Source organism: Python bivittatus, unplaced genomic scaffold (assembly GCF_059951505.1).
Source record: "Python bivittatus isolate LINGU-HERP-01145 unplaced genomic scaffold, Pbiv_v1 ctg000170_np1212, whole genome shotgun sequence".
In the NCBI taxonomy this organism is placed as follows: domain Eukaryota; kingdom Metazoa; phylum Chordata; class Lepidosauria; order Squamata; family Pythonidae; genus Python; species Python bivittatus.
Window position 1 is genome coordinate 673,816 of NW_028277039.1, and position 19,935 is coordinate 693,750.

The window sequence follows — 19,935 nt, forward strand, 5'->3', positions numbered from 1 at the left end:
TGGTTCCCACAGAGGAAGATGAGTTGTGGTTTTGTAGCCATGCATAGGATGTGTCTCTTAATTTCTTTCGTCATTATACCAGAAAACCAAAACTGTGGACCTTAATCTAGAGAAAAAAACTAGTAGAATTAGTTGTGGAATGTTTAATAGACATTTGTGTAGGTTATTAAACATTGTTCTGCTTGTTCAATGCATGGAAGGGAGCTGGAGAAGCTGGCTCGAGAGCTGGAGGAAAAGAAACATCAGCAAGAACTGGAGCGCCTGCGGGAGGAAGAGGAGATGAAAAAGAAATCCAAGCGATATAAGAGGGATGGGGGAAAAGAGAAAGAAGAGGCAGCAGGAAAAAAGGCCCAGCAAGGAGGGAAGCAAGTAAGTGTCAAGGGTAGTCCTGTCCAATCGCTGCATCACTGCCAGCCCCAGTCCAGGGAGTCAACTCCACAGGATGGCTAAAATTACTCCTACTGAGATTGGCTATAATAACAGAATTTTGCAAGTCTGATGGTGCTGGACCTCCTCCTCTTTCTTGTAGTGCAGTGAAGGGGACCGGTGTCTGAGCTGAACATCATCTGGATGTTCTGGACTTAATACAAGCTTTAGCTCCATTTGCCTAGGCAACAAAGCCTGTATATTTCCATCGGGGTCATCATCCTTACTCTCTATACCAGCTGACGGGCAACTCACACACCATTATATTTTGGATCACTAAGTTAATGCAGCTGATGGAGCAGTCCAGATGGCTTTGTTCCCTAAATTGTTGTTACTAATGACCACACAGAGGAAAAGTAGCTTGTAAGTTTCAGGAATGAAGCCAGCCCTGGGTGCTCCCCTCATTGCATGTCAGTTTCTTTAGTCAAGAAACTCAGGTCCTGGAAAGCATGGGAGCCTGGCTCGCGCAGATTCTTTTCCTTGGCATAAGTCTGGGACTAACTGCAGCCAGGAGGAACAGCTCAAGGCTTCCTTCCTTTTCATCATCACAGAATCCCACCATATCAGCTTACAAATCAGATGGGAGGTTGAATGAAGGGATAGAGCGAAAATCTTCTGCAAAGGAGCGTCCAGATGGGAGCGTCAATGACAAAGAGGAGAAGAAAAAGAAGAGTAGAATGGCCCTGCAAAATGGCCAGCCAGGGGTGGTGCTTCTTCCAGCCCAGGAAGAGGAGGAAGCAGAAAAGGACATGAGTGAGAGTGAGAAAAGCTTGGCACAGCGGTTCAAGCTGTACGAGGCCACCCAGAAAGAGATTGTTCAGATCCTGGCCTTCTGGGACAGGGTTCAGTTGGTCCAGCTGCAGCCGCCAGGCTCTGAGGATAAGCAGGAAGAAGCTGAGGATCAGCGCCAGGCTCCGTCCGGCCGCAAAGGCAGGAAGGATCGGGAAAGAGAGCGCCAGGAGAGACTGGAGAAGGAGAGGGCAGAGAAGGAGCGTCTGGAAAAGGAGAAAGCAGAGAGAGAACGTCTGGAAAGGCTCAAGGCAATAGAGGATAGCAGAATTGCTGGACTGGAGGGAGAAGGAGGAGAAGGCGCCGAGAAGGACATTGGAATCCCGTCCTTGGAAATTCACGTGCTCAGTTCTGAGGACTCCAGTGGCAAGAGGATCCTGGAAAGTGGCAAGTTGCCCAATGTAATCCAGGTGAGCCTTAGTTGATCTGCACAGTGTATAGGCCAGGCTCAGTCTGCCCAAGGAGGGGTTGCAGTGGAACAGGCTGGAGGCAATGTTAAGGGGGTCTGAACAGGGATTCACACAATTAGCTGCGGAGGAAAAGTGCCCATGAAACCTTAGTGCAAGGGACATCCAGTTAGACTGAGAAAATGCTTGTAACTCTGAAAGGCCAACAGATTAGTGCTTTGTCTTTTTACAAGCTATGTACGTATGTATGGGTATGAGTATGGGTATGGTTGGGGGAGGGGGGAGGAAATGTCCTGTTTCTGCTAAAGACTCAGAAACCACCAAGTGGGAATCAGCCTCCAGATATTTTGCCCCCTGCTTTTCTCTAAGCTAATTTGCCATCTAAGAGCCATTTCAGAATCTGTGAGCTTATGGCTCCTGAATCATTGGCCCCTTGGCTTGTTTAACTGTTGAGGGCTGGCTGGCCAGCCAGTGCAGAGCTTCCATCCAACTGCTAGAAAAATCAAACCTGACTCCTAGGATGGTTCAGCTTGTCTTCTATGGCTGTCCCTAAGTAAGTTGATAAAGCTTTGGGATAAAACTAGAAACAAATGGTTCAGTTTGTGTGTGTGAGTGTGAGTTTTGCAATGTAATTAAGCACTGCATGGAAGTGATAAGCTTACTTTATTCCTTGCTCTAGATCTTGAATGGTTTGGGGCTGGGCCCTTCAGGGCCACCCATTCCTCCCACAGCCTTTTTCTCTGTGATCCCATACCCGGAGAAGCGACCAGCACAAGTTGCCTCAGAATCTCTCAAGCACTTCACCTTCATCATCCCAGAAGAACTGAGTGCAGAGGAGGAGAAGAAGGATGTGGAGAGTGGTGTGGAGATTCCAGTGAGTCTCCCTGTGGCAAAGGTATGGAGTTGCTGCATGGGGTAGTTTACTTAACTGATGCCAATGTTGCTTTTTACGGTATTTATCACTCCAAATCCTGCCAGTAAAGATTCTGGATAAATTGGTCCCATCTATCTGTCTTCATCAGTACCTCTCCATTCTCTTACCTTTAGTCTCACAGTTCAGGACAATGACCAAATGGGGTGGGTTCAGAGGATGGGCACCAAGATGGTGAAGGGTTTGGACACCAGCCCCTCTAAGGAATGCTTGAAGGAGTTGGGTAATTTAGTTTGCAGAAAAGGAGACTTAGGGAAAATATGATGTCCCAGTTTCCTTTCTGGTGCAAGTCAAGGTGCTGGCTATTACCTTTTGTTGTGAGAAACACAACATTTCAAAGCCCTATATGGCACAGGGTTGGGTTATCTGAGGGACTGCCTCTCCCTGAGGATATCTGCCTGTCCCACCAGGTCAGATAGGGTGGGCATGTTCCAGGTCCCCTCTATTAAATAAGGTGATGTGGCAGGAACTAGGAGTTGGGCCTTCCTTGTAGTGGCCCCTGCCCTGTGGTACAGAAGCCCTGAGACCCAGAAGGCCCCAACCCTCTTGGCCTTCCAGAAGCCCATTAAGACCAGGTTCTTTCTCCCACGCATTGGGCCAGGATGGGGGTGAGTCCAGTACATTTGGAATACGAGTATTATGGCGCCTTGGTTGTGTTCAGTGGTTTAAATTTTCTAATGTTTTGTTATTTTTGTATGTTGCTGTTGTGAGCTGCCCAGAGTTATGTTGTAAAGATGGTGGCCATATCAACCTTTTTATAAATAAATATAAATATAAATAAATAAATGTGCTGAAGGCTTGATCCTTTCCCCAGAATGAGAGGGAAGGAAACAATGGTTTCTGAAAAGGTTGCTCTTAGTCAGCTGCTCCCTTTAGTACCTTCACCCAAGCACATACAGTAGCAGAAATTTATACAGCCATCAAATAAAACATAGGCTACACCACAACTAGCATTATTAATCCTAGCTTGCAGTCCAAATCCCTTAAATTCTGGTTTGTTGTTGGCTGGAGCTTTGCCAGGGCTGGAGCTTTGCCAGGGGGCTTGGAGGCAGCCTGTAAGGAGGAAAAACACAGATCCCTAAGACAAGGACAAAAAGAAAACTCTTGAAGCTGCCAAAGACAAGAGCCCCAGTGTGCCAGCCAGGGGCTCCATTCGTGCCCTGCCAAGGGCCTTCTTTCACAAAAGAACCCCAGCGCATAAAAAAGGTGCCAGCTGCATGAAAGAAAGCCCTGGGTAGGGAGTGAACAGAAGCCCTTGTCAGCCTTCCCAGGTAGACCAGACAGGAAACATGACCAGAGATGCTAATTCTATTTTATTGTAAGGCTACATTAACAGAATCTTATAAGTCTGAAAGTACAAATCTCCTGCCATCTCCTTTACAGCCTGAGAAGCTAGGGAGGGTCCCTTCTAAGCCTCTTGCTCTGTCCACTATCTAGCTGTGGGCTTTGTCCTCTCTTATCTCACCATTCCCTAGGCAGCATCTCTTCTCCCTGTCTCCCAAGGTCTTTCCCACATACCATTACATCACCTTCCACTTCAGATGTATCCTCCACTCTGAGTTCCCAGGGGAAACAGATTGTGGGCTATGAGAATGAAATGTAGCTGTGTCACTCCCCTGTTTTGTTGGTAACTCCCTGAGATTGACTATGCAAAAGCCTTTGACTGTGTGGATCACAACAAACTGTGGCAAATTCTTAAAGAGATGGGGGTACCAGACCACCTTACCTGCCTCCTGAGAAATCTGTATGTGGGCCAAGAAGCAACAGTTGGAACTGGTCATGGAACAACCAATTGGTTAAAATAGGGAAAGGAGTACAACAAGGCTGTATACTGCCACGCTGCTTATTTAACTTATATGCAGAGTACATCATGAGAAATCCCAGGCTGGAAGAATCACAAGCTGGAATTAAGATTGTAGGGAGAAACGTCAACAGCCTCAGATATGCAGATGATACCACCCTAATAGCAGAAAGCAAAGAAGAACTAAAGAGCCTCTTGATGAGGGTGAAAGAGGAGAGTACAAAAGCTGGCTTGAAACTCAACATTAAACAAACTAAGATCATGGCATCTGGACCCATCAATTCCTGGCAAATAGAAGGGGTAGAAATGGAAGCAGTAACAGACTTCATTTATTTGGGCTCCAAGATCACCACAGATGGAGGCTGCACCCATGAAATTAAAAGACGCTTGCTCCTTGGGAGGAAAGCTATGGCAAACCTAGACAGCATATTAAAAAGCAGAGACGTCACCTTGCCGACAAAGATCCACATAATCAAAGCTGTGGTTTTTCCAGTAGTAATGTATGGCTGTGCAAGCTGGACCATAAAGAAGGCTGAGCACTGAAGAATTGATGCCTTTGAACTGTGGTGCTGGAGAAGACTCTTAAGAGTCCCCTGGACTGCTAGGAGGTCAAACCAGTCAATCTTAAAGGAAATCAACCCTGACTGCTCAGTGGAAGGATTGATAATGACGCTCAAGCTCAGATACTTTGGTTACCTAATGCGAAGAGAGGCCTCTTTGGAAAAGACCCTGATGCTGGGAAAGATTGATGGCAAAAGGAGAAGGGGGTGGCAGAGGATGAGATGGTTAGATAGCATCCCTGAAGCAATGACCATGAAACTGAGCAAACTCAGGGAGGCAGTGAAGGACAGGAAGGCCTGGCGTGATATGGTTCATGGGGTCACGAAGAGTCGGACACGACTTCATGAATGAACAACAACAACCCTGAGATCACATGAGTTGTCCCATAAATCAGCTGCACCAGTAGAGGTGGTAGCTGCCCCTCCATTGGGAATCTGTTGGTCTCCCTACCTCATGTCCTGTATGCCTGATGTGGAAGGGACTGGTTCATTTCCCATGCCACCTACAAGGTCTCTTGCTATCCCTGAGGCTCCCTACACCCCATAGAAGAAGAACTCCTGCTCATCTTGGCCAGTGCCTAACTCCTGCAAGGCTGGTAGTTGCCAAGGACGGGGCTTATTAGGGCATTGGTCATGAAAGCGGTGCACCAATTGTGGCACATGGACATCCGTTGCTGCCTTCCGTGACCTCTCCGGCTCTGGGCAGCCTTTCTAGTGCATCAGGTACTCAACCCGCTTCCCTCTGTGTTGAGAGTTTAGCACCGCTTCCACCTCGTACTTCCTCCCCATTTACCCGTATGGGGGGGGGGGTGCCATCTGCAAACACAAAGTGGAGGAGGGTGCCTCTTTCGCAAGCAAAGACCAATGAAATACAGGGTGAACCTTTATTGATGCTAGCAATTGCAAATGAAATCCTACTGGGTTTATTTGCTTTGTCACTGGGAAAGGGCCAATAAATTTTGAGTCTAGTTTCTTGGAAGATTTCACCAAAGTTAGAAATGTTGTAGAAAGCCACACCAAATCCGCTTCTGCAATTCTAGCTCCTTCTTGTCTATGCACATCTGCTATTTTTTTGTATTGGCCTTTGAGAGTTCAAGCTGTTCCCTTAAGAGGCTTCGGGCTGCTTACCTCTCATGCAGGAAGTCTGTGGTGTGAGGAACGGTTGCCTTCTTGTCTGGTTGTTGGTAAGGCCCATGGGTGGAATCCCTAAATTGCCTGGAACATACTGATAGAGGAACGTGCTGCACTGTTGTAAGGAAATTCAGCAAGAGGTATGAGATCAGTCCAGTTATCTTGCTGGTATGAAATATAGCATCTTAAATATTGCTGCAATAATTGGTTAACCTTCTCAGCTTCTCTGTTGGCCTCTGAATGATGCGAGGAAGACAAATGAATTTTAATATTGAATACGTGCAAGAGCGCCTTCCAAACTTTGGAAGTGAACTGATTTCCTAAGTCTGTGATCACATGATTGACCAATCCTCGATATCTAAAGACATAGTCCAAAAAGAGTTGAGCTGTTTTCTGGGCCATTGGGAGGCTCTTGCAAGAAATAAAATGAGTCTGTTTGATGAATAAATCCACTACTACCGGAATGTTAGAATATCCCCACACTAGGGAAATCTAGAGACAGTGTCCCAGGACTGTGACAGGGTCTCTGGCAACTGCAGTAACCTAGCCAGCTAGCTTATCAGGGATTGGTTTTGCTCTACAATAGAGATGACAAGAGGAAACATAATCTTTAATGTTGGTATGGCTACCAAAACTCTCTGAAAAGTCTATGTTGGGTTTTAAATATTCCCCCCCCCATGCCCTGCTGTTTTGTTGCCATACCACAGCTGCACTACCTCCTCCCTTAGGGGAAGAGGAACATATAACTGTCCATTATGCAACAGGTGCCCTCCCTCTACTGTGAAAGGTGCAACAGTCCTTGTTGGGTCCCTGGAGGTCATCCACCCAGGCCCTGGTGTATGCATCCTGCTGCTGCTGTGCCCTAATCCGATCAAAGAGATCAACAGCTTGTCTTCCTGCTCCCAGCTTTTCGTGTTGGTCTGATTTATGGTGCAAGTCAAAGTTGCATGGCTGGAGTATCATGGGGCGGAGGGTGACTGAGGCACCCTGTACTCTGGCTTACGTGAGAGGATGTTTAGAAGTTTGTTTTGGGAGCCTGGAAAATATGAGATGTAGAAATCAAAGCAGGAGAAAAATTGTGACCACCTGATTTGCCAAGGAGTGAGAGGTTGAGTGTTCTGCAGAACCTCTAAGTTCTTATGGTCTGTATAAACTTGTATAGGGTGCGCAGCTCCTTCCTGTAGGTGTCTACATTGTTGAAAGGCATTTTTTGCCGCCAGCAACTCTTTATTGAAAACATTATATTTTCTTTCTGTTGGGAGGAGTGCTCTGGAGTAAAAGGCACATGGTAGTAAATCTCCCCTGCTTTCCTTCTCTGCCTGGAGTAGGACCACTGCTACTGCCTTACCTGAAGCATCTGTCTGCACCACAAAGGGCAGGAGGGGAGGGGTGGCGGAGGAGAGACTGAGTAGCAAAGAGCTCTTTTAACTCTTGAAACGCCATTTGCTCTTGGGTCGACCCTTTCCTAGGAGCTGGAACAGCAGTTTTACACATTCAGCAAAATTAGGGATGAATTTCCTATAGAGGTTAGCCAGAAAGCGTTGCACATCTTTCATATTATGGGGGGGAGTGCCGTGTACCTTTGCTGGATCCATCTGTATGCCTTCTGGGGAGATTCTGTAGCCCAAATAGTCCAATCGAGGCAGGTCAAATGCACACTTTTCTAGTTCGGCAAAGAGCTTGTTGTCCCATAATTTTTGCAATACATTTCTGATATGGGTGACATACATACAAGGAGGGATCTTTGGAATAAAGTAATATGTGTAGTCCTTGGGGTTCTCTGAGCTTCGTTCTTTTCTTGCAAACGTTTCGTTACCCAGCCAGGTAACATCTTCAGTGCAAGAATGGAGTAGAGTTTGCTCTCTGTTTATATGCTGTGGCATGCCTTGCCAGGTTTTTTTTTTCATGGTAGTTCCTTGATTAGGGTATTGTTTACTGCTTGATTGTATGTCTGGTGATAATCTCGGTGTTAATCTCTGCTTATCTGGTGATGATTTCTGGTGAGGAGATGTTCTGGTCTTTTGATTCCTTTTATTGTCTCTTTTGAATAGCGTGTAGATGTTGTTTATTTCTGTGTGTCTATTGATGGCTGATTTGTCTGAATGCCAGGCTCCCAGGAATCCCCTTGTATTTTTGGATTTAGCTTGGTCTAAGATGCTGACAGTTTCCCAGCTGAACTGTGGTTGTGTCTGTCCGCGTGTTGTGAGTTTAAAGAGTTTTCATCGTGTCTTCTGACTGCTAGTTGGTGTCAATGGATGTGCTCTGCTAGCCTTCTGCCTGTCTGTCCTACATAGTGGCCGTTACAGTCCTCAGGCTACATGTTGTCGATGACTCCTGTTTTTTCTTCTTGGGCTACTGGGTCTTTTGGTTTACTTAAGACACATGAAACTATGTTCTTATTCTAGTTTACTTGTTTCTCTTTGAGAGAAAAAGAAACCTTCTTTCCTTGAGACCAACTGAATTTCCCATGGATCATTTTCAGGTGGGATTTCTACTTGAACTCTTTAAGAGATGGAACCTGTTGTAGACAGTTATGTCAATGTCATGCTTATGCTTTATCAGCCAAAAGGGCAACAGCTAACCATTAAATTTATAGATGGTGTGAAGGTAAATGTAAAGTATGGGCATATGTAGCTGATTGCCTATTTTACTCTAGAGATATGGGCTGGAAAGATCTGACTTTAGTCAACCAATTTAAAGAGTGTCTACTTAATGAATTACTAGATGAGCTAGTTTGCTAAAGTATTCCAAATGGTTGGGAGGAGCTAATTCAAAGCTGTATAGCCATAGATGGAAAACCAGAAGAACTGATGGGAAGCAGAGTCCCTTTCTTCCTCTGTCTGCTCATCAACAACTTCAGAAGTTGAACCTATACAACCTTGGAGCAAATCAAGTCACTAAAAAAATAATGTAGATACCCGCTTGGTCTCTGTATTGTGGAGCTTCGGGAAATATTGCACGTTCCTGCCCAGCTGAATCTTTCTACCCTGAGTCTGCAGTGAGGGGTAATTCTTGTAGAACATTTTCAAAGTAAGTGTACAAAGCATCCAAAGCCTGAATTCTTGGGCAACAAGCTAGGCCTCCCTTACAGGAGCTCAGAAAAAGGGGGTTGTCTAGCAATTAAGGGGAGCTTGCACATAACACAAAGCAGTGATGTTTTATCCTGTGTGCTATTCTTTGATCTCAGAGAAGTTCAGAGATACATCTTACAGACTTTCTGGATTCTGAAGCTGTGACTAACTTCACCAGTATGATTATTGTTTGCAGATATGCTTTTCTAACTCCCCAAATTTGATCCATCAAAGAGTATAGAGGTCATTGATTGAAGGCACCTATGTTCTGGCTTAGTTATTGAATATACTTGTCCATCATACCATAACCATCAGGAAATCTTACAAATGTATTTAACCTTTTCCTTGCGTGTCCTCATGGTATTCGGACTAGACTGGATCCAGACCCATAATCCAGAGATTCACCCAGAACAAGGATCCATTACAATTAACTCCCAGAATTGCCAAGATCATCATTTGCAGAGCTGAGATCATAGAATCATAGCAGGTGAAGTCCATCCCCCTGTACACTGTAGAATTCACTACACCAATCATGGTAGATGACTATCTAGCCTCTGTTTGAAATCTCCAGTGAAGGGGAAGAAACCACTCCACATAGTAACCTATTCCATTGATTGATAGCTCTTACTGACAAGAAGTTCTTCCTAATATCTAATCTGTACCTACATTTTTGAACTTTCATCCCATTAGTTCTAGTCTTACCCTCAGGAATAAGTGAGAATAAGTCCAAATTGTCTACAGTGTGCCAGCCCTTCAAATATTTGATGATAGCTATGATTTCCCCTTTCAACCTTCTCTTCTGCAAGCTAAACATACCTGGATCTTTTAACTATTTCTCACAGAACTTGGTTTCCAGTCCTTTCACCTTCATCTTGGTAGCCCTTCTTTGGATTTGCTCCAGTTTATCTGTATCCTTTTTAAACTGGCCTTTCCCATTGATCACCAGGACACTTCTCCTGTTTTACCTGTAACATATTCTTTTTTTTAATAGTAATTTTATTAAAGATTACAATTTATAACAATAAAAGCTAATACAAACTAAAAAAAGAAAAGAAAAGAATAAAAAGAAAAAATAAAAGGTGCAGAAAAGAAAGAGAAAAAATAGAAAAGAAAAATAGAAAAGAAAAAAATAAGAATATAGTAAAGAAAAAGAAAATAAATATATAAAGAAGTGACTTCCCTCTTCATCACAAGTATAAACAATTTTACTAACTTATCACCTTCTCTTAAAATACAGCAAGCGATCTCGTCTTCCCATATCTGATCTCTTATCTATAAACAAATCGATAAAACCAAGTCATTTCAGTCCTGATGTCAGCATTAGTCCATTAACAATAACCCAAGATAACAACATATCTATAATCTTGATCATATAAACTATATTCCTTCCTTTTACTTCTAACGATCTTGATCTTTACTCCCTCCAAATCATGTCCTAGAACTTTATTTCTTTTCATTTTTTCTTTGTCTCTTTTCACAAAATTCTTCAAAGCTTTAACAAGCCTCTTTTTTAAACCCAATATAGGAAAATTACCAGGTCACTCTCTTGGTTTATTTGTATATCCTTTTAATTATTAAAGCATCAGTGAGTTTCTTTTGTATGTCCAGTGTAAAATCTTTTTCCATGTCATTCTTGTAGCCTGTCATTTTAAAATCCACATTCAAATCAGCCTCAATCATGTCAGGTAATACTTGTTTCTCTTCCATAACATCTTTTACAGACAGTCTATCTATAGAGGCAGACACTCTTAAAATTAACTTCTGGGTCCATTGTTCAAAAATATCCTTCAGTATGTCCAATGTTAAAATATTTTGCTTCATTCTGTATTAGTAAGTCATTTTTTGAGTGTTCTTCTTTAATTATAAAGGATATAAGGATCCTTTGTTCCTCTACTGTCCAATTTTTAAAGTCGTATCTTATTTTTTTTAAGAATTCAAAACAAAAGCATTTTCCCATGGGAAGGATTCTTTGTAATTAATTCCAAAAATTTATTTCAAATGTATCTGGACCCTTAGTCCATTTGTAAGGTTCCTAATAGCTGAAAAGCAGTTAACAAACAATTTTCCAAAAGTGATTAGAAAAGGAAATATGTGAACTTAGTGTCCTCTCAAAGGCTCTGACCATGGTTTGAGCAAGATGGCTATTTCCTTGTCTCCCAGAGGTCTAAACCCTACAGAGACTTGTATCTTGCGGTCTCCTCATGAGGAGTTGCTGTCTAGAGCACTTGTGGGCGATCTCAAGTCCTCTCCTTGTCTGGAGAGGAATTATGAAGATGGTCTACTCGCCAGCTCTTCATTCCACTGAGGTTGTCGGCTCCGCTTTCCATGGAGACGTCTTCAGTTTGCCATTTCTTCCCCGGAAGTTCATATGTAACTTATTTTGACTTTGCTTATGTTTTGGGAAGATGAGAAGTATACACTTTTCCCCATTCCCCATCTTGGTTTCAGAAGCTCAGAACACTGATAAAGAGAGATGGGATTAACCATACCCAGTCTGGCCACTGCCAGAAATCTGACATCTACCACCATCCTTGATACAGTGAAAAAGAGATAGAGTTACTTAATACGTATATTGCCATGCACTACATCTTGGAATGTAAATATGCTACTCCATTCACAAAGCCATTTTCTGAGACATCATGTAACACATACACAAATGGGTCCACTTGCTGAGAAAAGTTGATTCCTGCTAGCACAAGGAGCGTGTGTTACTTGTTCATGAATTATCCACTAGCCGAGGATATGAGGATATGTAACCTAAAATGTTTCTGCCAACAGCCCTAAGATTATAGGTGCTTGGACTTCCTGATTCCTTGTTCCATGCTTTCCTTCCTCCTAAGTTTCTGTTGGATTCCAGGAGGAACTGGCCACCCCTTCTCGAGGCAAGTCCAGGAAGGAGAAACCTGAGATCCTCCGTGAAGTCCCGAAGGACAAGAAAAGTGCCTCTCGCGGCAGAAAAGGCATTCATTCCAGCCCCGGCACAATGACGACTTTATCTGAGCTCGATCAGGGCAGCCTAACAGGGGAACCCTCCAGTGAGAAGCTGCTCAGGTAAGGATCCTGAGGCCCCCTTGGGATGGAGGAGGGGAACGTGGCAGCCAGAGTACAAATCCAAGCAAGAACATTGATATATTGGCCTGCCCTTGATGTCTGTGACAGGTTGTTGGGGAAAAATGCTGCGGGCCACAGACAGGAACCGAAGTATACAGAAGGCTCCCCTGTACAGAAATAACTGTTCTTTCCAAATGCTCATTTTCTAAGTCTTATTGGTGTTTTTAAATCTTATTGACTATGCATCTTATTCAATGGGCTTCCTGTTTAGGTTTAGGCTTATTCCTCTAGTCTTCTATGGGTTTATCTGTTTATACATTTTATTTATTGTGCCCTTCATCCTGAGAGTTTCTAACCTTGCTGGCATGTACAGTTTCTGTGGGTTTCTATAAACTCCTTTTCCTCCTCTCCCCTTTGGTTCTGCAGGCAGCTTCCCTGAGGTCTTAGCAGAATCTTTTTCAGGGAAGGAAACAGAACAGCTTTCTTCTGTGTGTCCGAAGGTTTGGCCTCCTGGGGCGCTGGCGTAACGCAGACCTTTTCTGCTTCACATCCCCCAGGCTGAGTTGCTTTCGCTGGATTGTCCCTGCTAATGGAGAAGTTTCAATGCGCATCCATTTCTCTTCCACCAAAACGGGACTCTTTGATCAGGTCCTACGCTTCGAAATCCTGGGAACTCGGAGGCAGTATCAGGTTTGCTGCAGGGGCACCTGCACCTACCCCACCATCTGCCAAGATCCCACGTAAGCAGCCGTGTGAACCTTCCGGGCTGTGACACGGAGCAACGAAGCTGGGCATGCTGGGAGGACCTTATTGTGTCCTCCAAGCGTGGATGCAGAAGGACACCCCAGCCCAGCCTTCAGCTGAGGAGACACCCATATACCCATGGCATATTTCATGAGTAAACAGTTCTACCTTATGGGTTTTTCTCCCTGTTTGAAGCTGAGGCTGAGGTGGAAACGAAATACCTTACGAACAGGCGTAACGAAAGGGAACATTACTGTGACCAAATCTCCTCTTAGCATCTTAACTGCTTTGCATTACGTGAGATTTATATCTATTTCAACATAAGGAGGCTGAGCCATTTGCTAAAATGTATCTTCTTATAGGCAGCAAAACAAATGTGGAATGAATTTTCCAGCTAAAATGGATGGAAATTACATTATCCTAATGGTGAAGATTATACTTTTCAACAATTTGCTCACTTTCTGCCGTCAACAATGACTGATAGTGCAGAAGGATGCTATCCTTCTGAAGAGCAACCCAACATTCAGGGAATTGCTCTGTAGAGGGTCTGGTCTATATTGGGTTTCCCAGTTCTTCAGATAGTTTCCTACTTCTCAATTTTCCCTGAGAAACCAGCAGCAATTCTTTGTACTTTGCTTGCTTACTTCAGATACTGCTTGCTTAGGGATTTCTAGGTGGCATAAGAGCAGCTCTAACATAATACGGTTCAGAGACATTTGTATTCTTGGACTTGGTTCAGCTGCTGATCCATCTTTGCTTCTCTGATCCAGGATAGTGTTCCCCCACCGTAAGAAGAATATCAAGCCTGATGAAATTGTGTTCAAGAAGTACATCATGAGTTTGGGTGTGTTCCACTTTGGTCCTTTGCTTTGTGGCAAGTCAAGAGAAAAGTAAGTGTTTGTTGGGGATAGGATAGTGATATGAAAATAATGGAAAGCTCAAGGGGATTTTCAAAGGGAGATTTTCAAAAGGAGATGTTTTTTCACCAAAACCACCAAAAGTGGGGTTGGGCTGAAAGGGCTTCACATTTTTGAGTGGAAAAGACCCACTCAAAAGGAAGATTGCTGCCAACAGCAGCCAGGAATAATATGGGTGCCAAGTGATGAAGTGCAAGCTGAATGAAGTAGCATTACATTTCCTTTTCATACGTCTAAATGAAGATGCTTAAGAGAATGGGCAATGTCAGGATCATGGGGGCTTTAGGTGTTATTTATTTATTCACTGATTTAATCAAATTTATAGAACTGCCCAGCTCAACTGACTGCATGGCTTACAATATAAACAACAAATAAAATAAAAACCTCAATAAGATGGTCAAAACAAGAATAAAAATAACAGAAACCAAAAGACAAGATCTGATTATATGAAACACCCAAGAGAAACAACACCTCACCCCAGGGTCTAGGGGAAACACCACATCTTCAAGACTCATTTAAAGGCCAAGAAGGTCAGGGCAAGGCAAAGTTCTGGGGGAGTACCATTCCAGAGAGTGGGTGCCAGAACTGGGAAGAATCGTTTCTGAGAGTCATTAGATGACATTGTTTCAAGGACAGGACTCAGTGTACCCACTCTGCTGGATCTTAGGATGGGCAGAAACAGCAGGAGAAGTGTGATCCTTCAGCTAACCAGGTCCTGTGCCATGAAGGGCCTTATAGATCACCACTAGCACCTTGAATTTCACCCAGACATTTACTAGTATTGAATGTACCTTACACAGCAGAGTTATCACATGGACGTACCAAGAAATGCCCATAACTGCCCACACAGCTGGATTCTGGTCTACTTGCAGCTTGTGAGTGATCTTTAAGGGCAGTCTTATCTAGAACACATTTCAATAGTCGAAACATGAAGTGCTTAAGGCATGAGTGACTGTGAGAATAAAGTCATGGTCCAAGACAAGGTGCAGCTGGTGCACCAGACACATCTGGGCAAAGGCTTTCCTGGCCTCAGCTGCCAGCCTGCTCTTTGGGAATCCAGCCCCCCCCCCCCAAATTGTGCACTGGCTCTGGGGAAGTGCAACACCATCTAGAATTAAAGATGGCAGATCCCGGATACTGAGAGAGCCAAAACCCGTGGCTGTTCTGTCTTGTCAGGGTTGAGTTTAAACCTGTTTCTCCTCATCCATATCTTCACAGCCTCCAAGCACTGGGATATGACCTTGATAGCATCATTTGGTTGGCTTGGGGTTGAGACGCAGAACCCAGTATCATCAGCATCGTGATGGTATTGGACCTGTACACTGGCAGATGACCTCACCCAGTGGTTTCATGTAGATTGAAAATGTTCTTTTTTCACTTCATGCAGTTTGTCAAGATCTGGCCAGGTCTCTCACCACTTTTTATGTACGCATGTTAACACAAACTTGCTTTGTTGTAATAATATTAACTCATATTTAGTTTGTTGTATCTTGCTACTGTAATTAGACTGGTGGTAGGATTTCTGGCCATCTATGTTCAAAGAGCTTTCAAAAAGTAAACAGGGAAAATGAGGAGAAAAAAAGAATTCAAACATTACTTGGGAGCATGCCTGGGCAAGAGAGACAGTGCAGTATCCAAAACAACGAGCCATGAATTGCTAAATAAAGGAAGAGAAGAAAACCTTGCCTAACAGAAGAAAAAAGACTTTTAAAAAGGTGATGAGGTTAATAATGATGGTAATTGTGATGGTGATGTTACTGCATTGGTTGAAGGTAAAATGAAACATTTGGAAAAACAGAAGCATCAGTTTTAAGTTCCATTAGGAAACCTCCATCAAGGATGGGATCTGAAACTTCAGATTTGCTGATTGTGTCTAGATTTATGCAAAATCACAAATTTTGTAGTAGCACAAAGAAACTGAACAATAATGAAGACTCTCCTCTTCACATTAAGGGGATTTTAATAATTTGCTCAAAAGAGCAGCATAAGGAAATGTCTAAAGAACTGTTTTGTAAGCTCTATTGTTATGTCTCCTCTACAGTCAGACTTCCTTGAGCCGCCCACAGAGGCACATGTTGCTAGCTCTCCCCACGTGCAGCATTTCATGCAGTGGGAACAGCCAGACATGGGTTTGCTGAGATTGCTGGAGGCATAGCCGAGGGAGGAGGCACATTGAAACTGCCTGATGACCTGGAGGGGAAGGAGACAGATAGCAAAAACCAGGCTGTTGGTGTGAAAGGACTTCCTATATGGGCACAATAAAGGACATTGTTTATGTTTGAAGGTCCTAGTACCAGTAGAAATGGTGGGCTTGGAGCCTCCTTGACAAGTAGAAATTAGAGACACCGGGTCAGCCCATAGTAAGGCTACCCCATGTTCCTATCAGATGCTACATTCTGGCTGCAAAGGTCATCTTACAATTTACATTGCCTTTTATACTTCTTGTGAATCATTTCAGAGGGTGTACAATCATAACCTTGTGCGCTTTGGGATTCTTTTGCAAATTAGCCTCAGTCTTATTCAGAGTCAGGCGGCATACAAATTTGATAAATCAGTCAATCAGTCAATAAGCTTTATGCCCCCTTTCCAAGCAGGAGGGTAGGAGAATGACCCTTCTCCCAACAGTAAGTGTGTCCATCTTAGCCGGGGTTGCTCATTTATGGGCTAAAAAAATTGTAATACCACAACAGGCCTTTCTTGCAAAATGGACAGAACTGGTCTTGAAGTTTATTTCCTGTCTTGTTTTTTAAAAAGACTAGAGACTCCTTCTTTCTTCTTGGTTTCTTTCTGTGCTGAGAGTCGGGCTTTATGGCTCATCTGGAGGATGCGTTATCCTCTCTTGTGGATGGAATTGGAGGGCTAAAGTCGAAGAGGCCAACTCTGGCTTGGCTTCTCCCAATGTGCCTGCCTGCCTGCTTTTCGTGTTTTCCCTCTCTGAGTGCAAGGATTCAGACCTTCCTCAGACATATGCACTGCAGTCTGGCCTGGGGGAGGAGGAACCCCTCCCACCCTCACCCCCTTCAGGCAGCTTGGCGGCCATCAAGCACGTCTTCTCTCTGCTTTTCTCCTGCCTTCTTCCCGTGCTTTCTAGGTACAAGGCTGCGCGTTATCCCAATCACTTTGAAAAGATCACCATTCTCAACATATCCCCTTTGGAGGCCGAAGTGCATTTCTTCTTCCAACATGACTCCAGGGCAATCACCTACCTCTTGGATCCGCCTATGCTCGTGCTGAAGCCGAACCAGAAGCAGGTAAGAACAGCAGGCGGCCACTTTCCTGGTCAGGCTTTGCCCTGGAACGGATTCCACTGAGATTCCTGTCCTGTCCTTCTAGGTGTTGACTGTCTGGGCGTATCCAACAGCTTCTGGTCTGTTTGAGGACAGCATTGTCTGTTGCATTAAGGAGAACCCAGAGCCTGTAACCTTCCGGATATGTTGCCAGGGAGTTCGTCCAGAACTGGAGCTGGACCGTCGACAGCTGCATTTTGAGAAGCTGCTGCTGCACAGGTTTGGCTTTAGTAGATCAGGCTATTTCAGCCACCTGTCTGCTAAAAATCCCTCACTGTGTGTCTCTTGCCTTGACCAGGATGGACATGGAACATGGAGAGGGTGGGGAAGTTATTAGGGGATTTTTGACCAGTGTTTCATTTCTTATATCTAATTTTCCAGAGTTTCACGCCTGATGTTATTTTCTTCCATACTGTGAAGTACCGCTGCCTGTGTTTGAGGAAAATGCCACAGAATTTTCAAGAGGGAAATGTCATAACATTAGAAGAACTCCATATCCAGAGGCTTCTAGACCCTCCTAGGTTGTCACTAGATTTGGCAACATTCGAAGTGAATCTGGATGCATTTAAAAAAACAAAGCTTGTACAGGTAGACCTCGGGTTACGATGGCAGTTGGGACCAGTATTTCCATTGCTAAGCAACGCGGTCATAAAGCACAATGTCACATGACCACTTTGTTTAGCACGGCAATCCAGGTTGCTGTCATAACCCAGAGACCATGGGGGCGTTAAGAGAAAAACTCATGTGACCAGAGTCCTAGGCGATCAGGCCAGTGGACAAGAGCTGTGGGGAGGTAGGTGAATGCCACAGCCAGGTGCTACTGAGCATGGGCGGGCTGGTGGGGGCCACAGGCAAGCCAGCGGGGGCTGTAAATGGGCTAATGAGAACTATGGGCTACTGAGCATGGGCAGGTTGACAGGGGCCGTGTGTGGGCACTACTGAACACGGGTGGGCAAACATGCCTAGAGTGCCACTGGAGGTCGATGAGGAACAAACTCGACCAAACATAGGTGAGAGACACTATTAAGGCCTACCTTGTGGCAGTAAGGGCAGCAAAGCATCGCTACTTCTTCACCCTTATTGCTGCCCTTGAAGAGCATCCAGAAGCTGCAGCTGGTACAGAATGCAGCAGTGCAGGCAGTTATGTGCGCTCCTCAATCAGCACACATTACACCTCTGCTCTGTGAGCTGCATTGGTTGCCAGTTTGCTTCCGGGTTCAATTCATGGTACTGGTTATGACTTATAAAATCCTATATGGTATGGGACCAGGTTGTTTGAGGGACCCCCTCTCTCCTGTTATATCTACCCATTGCATCAGGACCGGCAGGAAAAGGCAGGAAAGTTATGGGTCCTATCTACAAAAGAATGGCATCTGGTGGGACCCAGGAAGAGAGCCTTTTCTGCCATGGCGCCTGGCCTGTGGTACATCTTTCCCCCAGATCTTAGATTGGCCCTTACTTTCCCAGCCTTTAATAAGGCTCTGAAGACATGGCTCTGCCACTGTGCCTGGGGGTCTAGGAATAGTGGGGAGTTCTTACAATGGCTGTTTTGAGCTGTTGTAGAATTAATTTTGCTGCTGATTGTGATTTTCTGTTTTTTTTTAATAGATTATGGAGACTTTTTATATTTTTTATACATTTGTATACTGGTTTTTAACTTGTTTTTATTGGATTGTTTTTTACCTTTTGTGAGCTGCCCAGAGTTGCTTAGATGATGGGTGGCCATGCGAATTGAGCAAATTAAATAAATAAGATGCATTAATGTCAATATAACTTTGCATTTGAAAAATAAGTCAGATAAAATAAATCAGAAATTCAAAATAAGGCTTTAATATATTAGCCCTTGTCTGGGTTCTCTTGCGTTTTCAGAAAGGAAACAAAATCGCTTTACCTAAGGAATGGGACTCCATTACCAGTAGCATGGCGGATCAGCGGCCTGGAGAGCATTGGCGATGACTTCAGCTTGTCAGATGACATAGGCCTCATTGAGCCCTTTTCAGAGCACTGCCTGCTGGTGAATTTCAAGGCTACAAAGGCCCTCAACATTAAAAAGGCTATCCGGCTGGAGGTGAATACTGCACAGGAATAGAGTAACAACTATAACCCTAAAAACTTGATGGACTTGGTTGTGATGAAACGATGAGACCATTAGCAAAAGATATAAGGATGGGAAGTTCTGGGCGAGGGACAGAATGTTTTCTGCAATCCCAAGGGTGGATTTTGGGAAAAAATATATATGGGAAGAAAAGAAAATATGAAAAGTAATATGATTTCAGGAAGAGAAAGTATGAGACCCATATGAAAAGGTATCAAAAGATAGATTATTCCCTTAATAGAATTGTAGATGGAAAAAAATAACATGAAGGCTGCCTTGAAGAGAATTATACCGTGCCCCAGAAGTGGGAGGGGTTATGGTAATGAAAAGTAGGAGAAAGGAGGCTTGGTGGAACATAGGGAAAGAACCTGTGGGTGTATGGACATGCATGTAAGAGAGTGCAGCAAAAAGTAAGGATGAGTTGCAAGAGTACAAGATATTGCGATCAATGCAACATTTTATTGCAGTCTTTGACCAGAATTTGTGCATCTCCAGTATACCAATTTGAGGCTGTAGTGATCTTAGAAAACGTGTGGTGTACTAGACCTCCCTAGATGGCTGTGAGCAAAGGCTCTGCATGGCTAGGAGATGGCTAAACCTGCTTTCTAAGACTGCTGTGTTAAAAAGAGCTCTGAAAAAGGCCCAGTGATATTTAGGGGAGATAAGTAACTTCAGATAATTCTCAGGGTAGTATTTTAAGCTTTCTCTAGATGACCGGTACAATC

The 19,935-nt window shown here is 44.0% G+C and overlaps 1 protein-coding gene across 11 annotated transcripts in view; it reads left to right on the forward strand.

Annotated features, from left to right (window-relative positions):
* Positions 1-19,935, forward strand: part of HYDIN (HYDIN axonemal central pair apparatus protein) — a 346,241-nt gene that overhangs the window by 240,952 nt on the left and 85,354 nt on the right. For 10 of the 11 annotated variants that reach the window (XR_015795149.1, XM_088135435.1, XM_088135430.1 and 7 more), the window contains 9 exons: positions 201-369; positions 978-1,625; positions 2,302-2,517; positions 11,974-12,167; positions 12,725-12,907; positions 13,682-13,801; positions 16,920-17,079; positions 17,162-17,334; positions 18,985-19,183. Coding sequence is in view for 10 of the 11 variants with exons in the window: in XM_088135435.1 (XP_087991561.1) it covers positions 201-369; positions 978-1,625; positions 2,302-2,517; positions 11,974-12,167; positions 12,725-12,907; positions 13,682-13,801; positions 16,920-17,079; positions 17,162-17,334; positions 18,985-19,183 (2,062 nt within the window). In the remaining variant the exon portion in view is untranslated. The remainder of the gene's footprint in view (positions 1-200; positions 370-977; positions 1,626-2,301; positions 2,518-11,973; positions 12,168-12,724; positions 12,908-13,681; positions 13,802-16,919; positions 17,080-17,161; positions 17,335-18,984; positions 19,184-19,935) is intronic. The other variant, XM_088135431.1, reaches the window with a different exon arrangement.